General features: G+C 44.8%; 1 protein-coding gene across 2 annotated transcripts; it reads right to left on the bottom strand.

Moving 5' to 3' along the window:
* Positions 1-5,540: 5,540 nt before the first annotated feature.
* LOC111978669 (transcription factor Sox-8-like) lies at positions 5,541-8,739 on the bottom strand. 2 transcript variants are annotated; one of them, XM_024008867.2, is made up of 3 exons: positions 8,101-8,739; positions 7,544-7,791; positions 5,541-7,356 (listed from the first exon to the last, which is right to left on the bottom strand). In XM_024008867.2, the coding sequence occupies exons 1-3, from the start codon at positions 8,517-8,519 to the stop codon at positions 6,578-6,580; spliced, it is 1,446 nt and encodes a 481-aa protein (XP_023864635.1). In that variant the 5' UTR covers positions 8,520-8,739; the 3' UTR covers positions 5,541-6,577. The 2 variants fall into 2 exon arrangements, with proteins under 2 accessions (XP_023864635.1, XP_023864637.1); XM_024008869.2 differs by having other exon boundaries at positions 5,541-7,332.
* Between the last annotated feature and the right edge of the window lie 3,002 nt (positions 8,740-11,741).

Here is an 11,741-nt window from a genome sequence, read left to right as displayed (position 1 = left end):
AGGGAGATAAAAGTCTCCAACTTCAGAGATTTTTGCAATTCGTTCCAGTCGCAGGCAGCAGAGAACTGGAAGGAAAGGCGTCCAAATGAGGTTTTAGCTTTAGGGATGATCAGTGAGATACACCTGCTGGAGCGCGTGCTGCGGGTGGGTGTAGCCATCGTGACCAGTGAACTGAGATAAGGCGGCACTTTACCTAGCATAGTGTGTGTGTGTGTGTGTGTGTTCTCACAGTATGCATGTGTGCAGAATGGATATGTAGCGGGCACCCTCCAAAGCTGTGTGATTCTCTGTGCTGACTGATGAGTGGACATGGACAGACACAGCTGTTCCTAGAGGCGGCAGTTGGAGAGCTCAGACAGCTGTTCCATCCAGGGAGAGTTCCAGCCAGGGAGACTTCCAACCAGGGAGAATTCTTGTGTTAAGCTGATTGCTGGATGGACACTCAGAGGGAAGTGGGAAGTGCGGCTGAGCAGTTGTGAAGTGTGGAGAACCAATATTATTGTAGATATAGACTGGCGTGTGCTGAATGCATGCACAAACTCCCGCTCAAGGAGCATGATAACTGCTGTGCAGCTTACACATATGCAAACAGACCTTGTACTCAAGGGGTTGGTTGTTACAAAAAATGTAATTCATAGGTTATAACAGTGAGATCGTAATACATAGTTATAGTAACATAGTTATGGTTAGATGTCCGGTGTGGCTCAGTTGGGAGAGCATGGCGCTTCCAACGCCAGGGTTGTGGGTTTGAGTCCCACAGGGGACCAGTATGAAAATGTATGCACTGAATACTGTAAGATGCTCTGGATAAGATTGTCTACAAAATGAAAAGTGTGGTAGAGTGTTGAATCCTGCCAGTCTGTGTGGCCAGGAAATGCTTCCATTAGCGCATGTCTCCATACAGTGCCTTCAGAAAGTATTCAGACCCCTTGACTTTTCCACATTTTGTTACATTACAGCCTTATTCTAAAATATATTAAATCATTTTTTCCCTCATCAATCTACACACAATACCCAACAATGAAAAAACAGGTTCCTGGAATTTTTTGCAAATGTATTAAAAATTTAAATATCACCCTTACGTAAGTATTCGAACCCTTTGTTGAAGCACCTTTGGCAGTGCTTACAGCGTTGAGTCTTCTTGGGTATGACGCTACAAGCTTTACACACCTGTATTTGGGTAGTTTCTCCCATTCTTTTCTACAGATCCTCTCAAGCTCTGTCAGGTTAGATGGAGACCGTCGCTGCACAGTTATTTTCAGGTCTCTCCAGAGATGTTAGATCGGGTTCAAGTCCGGGCTCTGGTTGGGCCACTCATGGACAATCAGTGAATTGTCCCGAAGCCACTCCAGCGTTGTCTTGGCTGTGTGCTTAGGGTCATTGTCCTGTTGGAAGGTGAACCTTCGCCCCAGTCTGAGGTCCTGAACGCTCTGGAGCAGGTTTTCATCAAGGATCACTCTGTACTTTGCTCCATTCATCTTTGCCTCGATCCTGACTAGTCTCCCAGTCCCTGCCTCTGAAAAAGATCCCCACAGCATGATACTGCCACCACCATGCTCCAACGTAGGAATGATGCCAGGTTTCCTCCAGACGTGACGCTTGGCATTCAGGCCAATCTTGGTTTCTTCAGACCAGAGAATCATGTTTCTCATTGTCTGAGAGTCTTTATGTGCCTTTTGGCAAACTCCAAGCAGGCTGTCATGTGCCTTTTACTGAGGAGTGGCTTCCGTCTGGCCACTCTACCATGAAGGCCTGATTGGTGGAGTGCTGCAGAGATGGTTGTCCTTCTGGAAGGTTCTCCCATCTCCACAGAGGAACTCTAGAGCACTGTCAGAGTGACCATCAGGTTCTTGGTCACCTACCTGACCAAGGCTCTTTTCCCCCGATTGCTCAGTTTGGCCGAGCRGCCAGCTCTAGGAAGAGTCTTGGTGGTTCCAAAAATCTTCCATTTAAGAATGATGGAGGCCACTGTGTTCTTGGGGACCTTCAATGGTGCAGAAATGTTTTTGTACCCTTCCCCAGATCTGTGACTCCACACATACCTGTCTCTGTGCTCTACAGACGATTCCTTCAACCTCATGGCTTGTTTTTTGCTCTGACATGCACTGTCAACTGTGGGACCTTATACAGACAGGTGTGTGCCTTTCCAGATCATGTCCAATTGATTGAATTTACCACAGGTGGACTCCAATAAAGTTGTAGAAACATCTCAAGGATGATCAATTGATCAATGGAAATAGGATKCACCTGAGCTCAATTTTGAGTATCATAGCAAAGGGGCTGAATACTTATGTAAATAAGGTGTTTCTGTTTTTTATTTGTAATAAATGTGCAAAAATGTATCAACCTATTTTCACTTTCTCATTATGGGGCATTGTGTGTAGATTGCTGGTGGAAAAAATAATGTAATAGATTTCAGAATAAGACTGTAAAGTAACAAAATGTGGAAAAAGTCAAGGTGTCTGAATACTTTCCGAAGGCACTGTACGTACAGTATGTGCCTGTTCTGTGAACTATGTGCCTTTCCCGTGAACTTCCAGTACATCGTAACACATTGACATGTAGGATCCACATGGCGGGAAATCCTCAAGGGATACCCCTCAGAATGGGGAGAGTGTGTGTGTGTGTGTGTTGGGGGGTCAGGATTAAGAGCTTCAGGGGGTCAGGCTCATGGAGCTGCAGCCCAATCGTCATAGTRACAGCTGGGACACGCTCCCACATGCTGCCTTCACTCTCTCTTTCCCTCTCTCTTTTTTACTTTTTTCTCCCTCYCTCGCTCAATTTTCAAGAGTAAATTAACATTGTCTTTATCTATTGGTAATACAGCAAACAATGGCATTTATATTTTATTCATATGAAATAGTATGCTGTAAAGGTACATGTACTGAACATATAAAGCGKATATATGGTATGAGTGAGTTGGCAGATTTTTGGTCAGGCATAGAGACGGGCTATCCCTCTGTCTGCAAGATAGGGACTAGATGCTTTTTCAAGGACTGGCGCCAAGGCAAYGTGCTGTGGTTGACCTCAGTCACCACAGTGAGGTTTCACGGTCTCTCTGTTTCTGGCATTGTGAACCGTCACAGACCACTCCAGACCACTCAAAGGCAAAGGGTCARAGGGCACTATTGTTCGTTGAAATGAGAGATGTACAGTATCTTTGGGAACGTCAATGTCTTGGATCCTCCTTAGACTTTCYACAGTATTTATGTATTTGTAGAAAATAGAAGCTATTACTTAGATTGAACAATATAAATGGGCCTGCCGTTTSAACAACTGTTATTCATCCTTTTGTCATTGTTGCACTGCACAGGAACAACTTGCCAGTAGCATCCTGTTATGTTGAGACAGAGATTATCACATAGACCAGACTTGCGTCAGTAGAGCTGTTAGGTCTAATTGACTGTTATAMGTCTATTACACTGCTGCCCCAGTCTATTTCAAGTTAGTCGGATGGCATTTCATGTTGCTAAAGTCTAAAGRAGGGCTATGGCGAAGCTGTAGCACTAATCTAATAACAGTCCCTGGATAGACACACACACACACAAGGGATCCCTTTCACTGCTTCTAATGGGATGAAACACTTCTATCTGCTTTAACTKCTAACAGCTGTAATGGAAAATGAGAAAGATGTGAGAAACCTTATAAACGTTTCAAAATAATTAAGAAGACCAATTAAACAGAACTTAACTTGAGAGACTTGGAAGGAAATGACGCTGCTGTCTGACAGGTCTATACTGTAAGTGTGGATGGGTGTGCATTGACGAAATTACGATTTTGTAGGTGATGGAACTGTACCCAAAATGTGTTGATTCTTCCATGCCAAGTCTTAGCAGAATTTGAACTACCTCTGTGTGTTTTTACACATCCAAATTAGTTGGAACTGCTTTCCCACCTATACAGTAGTAGTGTGTGGCTAACCACAGTGTCAGTAAGGTCTCCTGATGTATTCCTCCACCCTGGCTCCAGAACCGTGTTGCATCATGGGTAAGTCAATGTTGGTTCTGTCTGGCAGCTTGTTGTCTTTGGCAACCCAGTGAGACTCACCAGGTCTTTTCACCATTCAGGAAGTAATTAAAAGTGGGTGGAACCCCAAATCACTAACCATCATATTTGTAGTGAAACTCAAGGRAAGAAACGTAGGGCATTTAGAATAGCCTGAGAGTAGATATAGCAACCCATGAGCCAGGTACAGTATATCTGTCTAAATATCCTGGCTTTGGTTTGTGCAATAGTTATGTTGGTCTGTGTACAGTGTCCATATTCATGGGATGATCTCTCCATTCCAGTGAGGAAATTGATGGCGGTAATTCATGCGTCATTTGTATAATCAAACACCTGTTATTATGCAATGACACCTGATTATTTCTGTCAATAACTCTTAACAATCTGTCTCTCTTCTCTATCCTCGTCTAGTTGAGTTTCTACGGAAACGTCTTGGCAAACAATAGGCAGAACAGTCTGAGATACAGAAATAGGCAGCTATAAATGAAAATGAGTTCTAACTAAAGAGTATTCTGCTCACAAGCCACCCACATCCCATCTGTTCGGATCATCTTCCCTGTGGTTAAGTCTTCCCTGTGGTTAAATCTTCCCTGTGGTTAAAATCCTTCCCTGTGGTTAAATCTTCCTGTGGTTAAGTCTTCCCTGTGGTTAAGTCTTCCCTGTGGTTAAATCTTCCCTGTGGTTAAAGTCTTCCCTGTGGTTAATCTTCCCTTGTTAAGTCTTCCCTGTGGTTTAATCTTCCCTGTGGTTAAGTCTTCCCTGTGGTTAAGTCTCCTGTGGTTCAGTCCTTCCTGTGGTTAGTCTTCCCTGTGGTTAAGTCTTCCCTGTGGTTTAGTCTTCCCTGTGGTTTAAATCTTCCCTGTGGTTAAGCTTCCTGTGGTTAAGTCTTCCCCCCTGTGGTTAAGTCTTCCCTGTGGTTAAATCTTCCCTGTGGTTAAGTCTTCCCTGTGGTTAATCTTCCCTGTGGTTAAGTTCCTTCCCCTGTGGTTAAGTCTCCCCTGTGGTTAAATCTTCCCTGCTGGTTAGTCTTTTCATGTGGTTCAATTTTTCCCTTGGTTAAGTCTTCCCTGTGGTTAAGTCTTCCCTGTGGTTAAGTCTTCCCTGTGGTTAAGTCTTCCCTGTGGTTAGATCTTCCCTGTGGTTAAGTCTCCCCTGTGGTTAAGTCTTCCCTGTGGTTAAGTCTTCCCTGTGGTTAAGTCTTCCCTGTGGTTAAGTCTTCCCTGTGGTTAAGTCTCCCCTGTGGTTAAGTCTCCCCTGTGGTTAAGTCTCCCCTGTGGTTAAGTCTCCCCATATTCTGTTGCTTGTTGGTGCCTTTGGTAATGATGCAGTTGTTGTTTATTGGTCCAATTAATGTCCTTTTCTTTCCCCAGATAAAGGGAGAAATAGAAACCTTTAACAAAGTAATGGCTCATTTAAAATGCATTGCTTTCTATCTGTGTCACACACACACGCATGCGCACACACACACACTCACACTACCCACTCTCTAACTGCATGGCAAGCATCCAGCCTGTCTTCAAGAAATGTTGCCCAACTACTCAGAAATGTTATGTTTATTTATCTGTCATTTGCAAAAATATTCAGAATTGTCAGAAAAAGGTGTGTGGGCAAACGTATTTAATGGCTCGGCATGAGTTCTTACTCTGCAATTCAGTTATTTCATCATAAAGGTAAACATAAAACAGCATCCCACACTAAGCTTATCAAGCGTTTACAAGAGCCAGTTACAAGTCGCTGGTTATCATAGGGCCAGCATACAAATACTCCAGTCGACATATCAAGTATAAATGTCAAATAATCAAAACCTGGAATGTCCATTAGGCAGTCTCTCCATGTTTTTGGAGTTTCGGAAATACAAGCATTCATCCATACAGAACTGCTGGGCTGGAATGGACATGTCTTCTTCAAATGTTGACAAGTGCAGCAGATGCACAGGGCTTAGCGGTCCATGCTACATGGTGAGTATGGCCGTTTCTGTCCTTAGTCCAGCTGTCCAGTCAATCACAACGTATGGTAGATCGTTTAACTTATTTCCTTCAACCCTGAAATCTAGTAAACTCCATTCGTAGGAAAAATAATTGAACACCTGTTGCCTTGAGTGAAATCCACGGCTTCTTTTCAGACAAGGAATGGAACTGCACTGAAGTGATGTGAATAGGAAATGGAATTACTGTTAGTTTGATAAATCTGTTAACTGCAATGGTCATTCCAAAATAAAACATTGTATTATAAAACATAAATACAAACATAATATTTTAAAGTTATAATAATTATTCAATCTGAGATGAAGAGTTGAACAAGAAAGGAACTGAAAAAGTAAATATAGAATTGGGTTAATTTGTGATGTGGTCCAAACAGAAGTGCGGTCCACGTTTTCCTCACGGAGGATTCATGCATGCTTGTGTGTAAAGACTCTCTGTCCATCGTGACAAAACCAGCAGGCACTTGGTCTTGAATAATGTCCAATCTTGAGCCTTGTGTCATGTCCTCATTAACACGGCACAGACAGAAGAATCCCACAGACTATGTGAAAGCCATGTCAGACAGGCACCATAGGCAGTCAGTGCTGAGTCTAAGGCCTGGTGAGTGTGGAATAGACAGTCTGCTCCCAGTTTGTGGTGGGGCTGTGGCTGTGGGGTGGAGGGATAACTAGGCTGTTGATGAGCGGGCTGCCGTAGGGGTGGCGAGAGGAGTGGAAGTAGGGGTACTGATAGAGACCTGCGGGGTAGCTGGTGTAGGCACTGTAGTAGCTGGGGCTCTGGAGGTCTGCATAGTCACACTGGGGGCTGGGCAAGGAGGAGGCTGCAGAGGAGGGGCAGCTCCCAGAGTTGAGGGGGGTGTAGTCGGGGTGGGGTGGCGGGGAGCTGTGGGAGTGCTGGCTGCTGTAGTGCCTGGGACTCAGCTGCTCCGTTTTGATCTGCGTTCTGTGGTGAAGGCCATCGCTGTTACTTGAGGACGAGGAGGAAGAAGGGGGTGCCGCCCCCGCTCCCGGCCCTTTGGGACCCCAAGGCGAGGCATTGCTGTGGGAGTGGCCGTAGGAGGAGCTTAGGGWCCCAGAGGGGGGGTTGGGTCCTTGCCCCCCCTGCCCGTGGTTGGGAGGTGCATCGGCAGAGCCATGCCCGTTGAGTGGCAGGTACTGGTCAAACTCGTGGACGTCGAAGGCCTCCATGTTGCTGATGACGTCAGTGCTCAGCTCTGAGATATCCACGTTGCTGAAGTCGATGTTCTGCCGACCACCATCCAGAGGGTGCCGGCCCTCGTGTTTCACCCCCAGGTGCAGCTCTGTCTTGGGGGTGGTGGGGGGKGTGGGGGGTCCATGTGGTTGGCCTTTAGAAAAGACACAACAGATGCCTGAACATTAGTTACCATATGCAAACAAAAAGGGGAAAYCTGCATACCGCACAACTAAAAGAGATCCTCTAGTGAGGACCAGATAAATACCATGCCCAGGTCACTTCCAAACTTTGGACTAACTGTTATTATTGAATATCGATTGATCGCGAATGCAAAAATGAATYGAATGGGGAAAGCCACTCACTTGTTCGCTCTAGATGATGTTGTCCATCCCCCATGGAGGTCGGTCTGGCCAGACCAGGTTCAGCCTTGTACATCTGGCCCGGGTGGAGGTGGGCCAGCTCAGCCCCGGAGTCCGAGTCACTCTGACCTGGCTTGGTGCTCTTCCTTCTCCGTGGTTGGTACTTGTAGTCAGGGTAGTCTTTCTTGTGTTGGACCCTCAGTCTCTCTGCCTCCTCCACAAATGGCCTCTTCTCACTTTCAGAGAGCAGGCTGGAAATTGATGACAGGTTGGGTTGAGTTGTGGACTACTATAAGATGCACAATGTTGGATGTCATAATGAATATCATGTAAATGGCATGTAGAATTAGGGTAATCATGATGAAAAGGCAATGTTGTGCAGTACGTTTTAGGAAACAAGACTAATAAAGTAATAATAACTATTTTGTAACTTGTCAGCAATGAACATTGTGTACATCAATTTTAATTAACTGCAGATTTTTGTGCCACGTTCTATGCAGGCACATTATGCACGCAGATGTGTATTATATCCCCCATTACATATATACATCTCTACTGACCGCCATAGCTTCCCCAAGGTCTTGCTGAGTTCGGCGTTGTGGAGATGCGGGTACTGGTCCGCTAGTTTCCTGCGCGCCGCCTGCGCCCACACCATGAACGCGTTCATTGGCCGCTTCACATGGGGTTTGTTTTTCAGAGCTCTGTCTCCTCGTGTAGGCATCGGTACGAGCGACCAGTCGTATCCGTTCAGCACCTGAGTCACCGCGTCTCGGATGCACGCGGGAAACCGGTTATCCTCCTCGCCGGTGTCCAGTTTTGGGGTAATCCCTTCGCCGGGTGAGTGCCTGGGCGCCTGTCCATCGGAGCCGGTTGGAGAGGACGGGACGTCCGAATCCGAGTCGTCCTGCGACATCGAGCTGGCAGTTCCCGTTGGACTGCATGGATGGTTGTTGAACGACTTACTATTTTCCTCGGTCATGTTCAGCGCAAAATTGATGTGGTGTATCTAGTTACCTGTAGGTTGCACCAAATGTGCATTTTACGCACGGAGCATTAAGTGACCAAAAATAAAAATGTAAAATCCCAAACACTCTTTGTGATGTTCGTTTTTATTTATTTACCTCTCACACTGTTGTACGTTTTTTGTTGTTGGATATGATGTCTACAGTGTAGTCTCAGTTTTATACTGACACTTTTTGTTCTGCCAAGAGAATGTTGTTGGAATCGGGTTGGGTCCTCTCACGCCACGCCTCATATCTTATTGGTTTGGACATAGCTCCACTGGTTCCTCCCATTTTTAGGAAATATGAGCCAGTGATTTGATAATTTGTGTTACATCATTTCTAATGATTCGTTTAGCTGTATAACCTATGTTAAATTTATTATATCAGCCAGACATTAAATATGATACTCTTAGCCATAATTATCCATGGTCAGAATTTCTGGTTTATATTCAGATACATTGACTGTGGAACCATATGTGCAAGGCATGRACCTATGAACCTGCAACCTCATAGCTGTCAAAAAGAAATACAGAGATTTGTTCACTCTTTTCAGAGCTTAATGTTTTCCTCCTCTTCAGTACACATAGCCGTATACTGGGGGTAGCTCATCCAGGTGTTGTAGTAGTACACGGGCTGAGCAGCATAGCAAGGACCCTGGGGCAGCCACAACAATAGGTGGGCTGGACAACAGTCTCCCAGGTGTATGTCATCTGTTCATAGATCTGTAACCGGCAGGCCGTTTGCCCGTGCGCCAGGGGTCTCAATCTTCAGGAGGTTTTCTGGAGTGAGCTTCTTCCTGTKGACCTTGGAGGCTGCGCTGGTGTCCTGGTTGCTAGAGGAGGCAGTGGCTGCACGGGAGTCCAGGCAGCAGGTCCTTAATCATCTGCCTGATCTCTGGAGTTTGACCATGTTWGAACTTTTAGGAAACGTTCTGTTAAAGTAATTAAAATAACAAGAAAATAACGTTATTTTGAGAAGTTCCTTAAATATGCTGAGAATGTTCCAAAGCCAAGCAACCAACCTGCACCATTCCCAGAACATTTTGGTAGGSTTGTTTGCAAAAGTACCATAGGACAACAACGCTCTCACCAAGCTCTAAGAAACATGGTTCTCAGAACGTTATGCACTAGCTGGGTATCTTTTGTTGGTGTCTTACATTTTCTTTCATTTTCTTTTTACAATCTGTTGTGTGGGATGTTTAAAGCTAACAACTAGTCTATAGACCTATTTGGAGGGCTGWAAGAAACAAACGGATAATTAGACTACATGTTGAAAATAAATGTTTCTCTGACTGTAGGCTAGGAATTGGACTGCATTCATCATGTAACATTTAGCTCCCACACATTTCTATAACCATCACAACACAAGTCCTAGGGCGCAATCCTCTGCCCAGGCTTTGCCGACACATACAGATCTTACAATRCCTTGATAGGTATTTTATGTAGGCCTATCAGCTAATCACATCATATGTTATAGCAATCTGGTGCCCGACTGCACAGTTGATGACATCGCACGCAACATTGGTTGATTCATGCAACATCTGAGCAGGGTAACACAACCAATGGTTGATGCATGCAACGTCTTAGCAGTGGAACGCGACCATGCACTTGCCAAATTGGCATCGTGTCTATGTCACAGGTGTGACAAGTTGCCTCATTACCCCAAGATGACCTCCTATTGGCTAATTGATGTTCCATATGATTTCAGACGATTCCATAACATAACATCTGATTTGGATCMAACAATTAGTAAGACATGAGGATTTCAAATAAATGTAAAAAAATCACCCACAGGACCCCCCTGTGTTTGTGTTCTAGATGGCCGCCCACATGAAGTGAATGTAGTCTGAAGGTATACTGGAGCCCTGTTTACTGCTTGGCCCCGGAGCTGCTCCACTTCCTGTGCCTGTTTTGGTTTGTTTGATTTTGTATAAGCAAACTGTGGAATGGAACATGTGAGATGTATCCTACCTGAGCCATATGCCCTATAAAAAAAAATTAAACTGTTGTTAAGTCTCTACTTCACTGCCTGCTCAACCCAGATGCAAAAGAACATGTCACTTTTGTAACCATGTGACCACAGTTGAATAGAAGGCCCACCTGATTCCCTTTCCTTTCCAATCGAGGGTATGGGATACGGCTTGGAAAATGTTGGATGGGAAGATGATGGAAGTGGATGCTGAGTTGAAATTAAGCAGCGCGTTGAGCAAACTTGCTGAAAACAAATGTTCTGAATGAACAACAGTAGTATCGAAAACTGGAACAAAAAGGAAATTGTCTAAAATTGGAGTGGAAGATACGTGTGTAAATGATAATGAATCGCTTCTTGTTGGGATGTGTTTGAGTAGGGATGCATATGTGGGGMAACCCGTTTGAGGTGTCAAATGGTGAAGTATGCGTTGGAAAAGTGGAGTCTGTCAGTGACCAGGAGTGGTCTTATTTTGATCAATTGTATTTCTGAAGAGCAGAGGAAAATTGCTGTGAGCCTCAAAAGAATCCGGACAACATACGTTTTGTGTTGTGCACTTCGGAGTAAAGCAACCGTCAAAGGAGTCATATCCGGATGTTCAGGTTGAATACCCAAAGAGAATTCCTGGTGTGGTTGGTGCCCGGCATTTGACCCGCTGGGTGAATGGAGGAAAGGAAGAAAGTCTGTCGSTCCTGTTGTTTTTGATAGAGAAAATACCTAAGAGCTTGGATCCCCAAACCACTGAAGTGTAAGAAWTGTAAAGGATTTGGCCATGTTTCAAGTGTGTGCAGACGAACAGAGTATACTGAAGAACGTTGTGTAGAAGGACGACGGGCGTAGACTATTTTTGTTGTTGTTGAAAACTAGTGAAGATACGATGGTGAATACACCRCAGCCTGTAGTAAATGTCTGCTGCCAGACAAAAGATACCCTGTGTTAAGGTGGATTTTGTTGTGTTCATTGACACCGTTATAAACTGTACTGCATAAGTCTYAAAGAAGTTGAAGAAACKTAACATTATTGTGCCTGCGGCAGAAAAGTTTTTGGGACTCAAGGATTTTACATCTGAAGACTTGCAAGTGGTACTGGCGCCAGAAGACCTRCCCTCCCAGGTTCCCATTGAGCCTGTGTAGGGATCTGATCATTGCTTCTTCTTTCTTTTTTAATTATTGGTAGTTCAGTTTTTGGGGGGAATCTTGACTCCATTCTGCATAGTAGGTGGCAGGATG

Source organism: Salvelinus sp. IW2-2015, linkage group LG18 (assembly GCF_002910315.2).
Source record: "Salvelinus sp. IW2-2015 linkage group LG18, ASM291031v2, whole genome shotgun sequence".
Lineage (NCBI taxonomy): Eukaryota > Metazoa > Chordata > Actinopteri > Salmoniformes > Salmonidae > Salvelinus > Salvelinus sp. IW2-2015.
The sequence above is the reverse complement of the archived record's forward strand: the minus strand, read 5'-3'. Positions and strand labels throughout refer to the sequence as shown.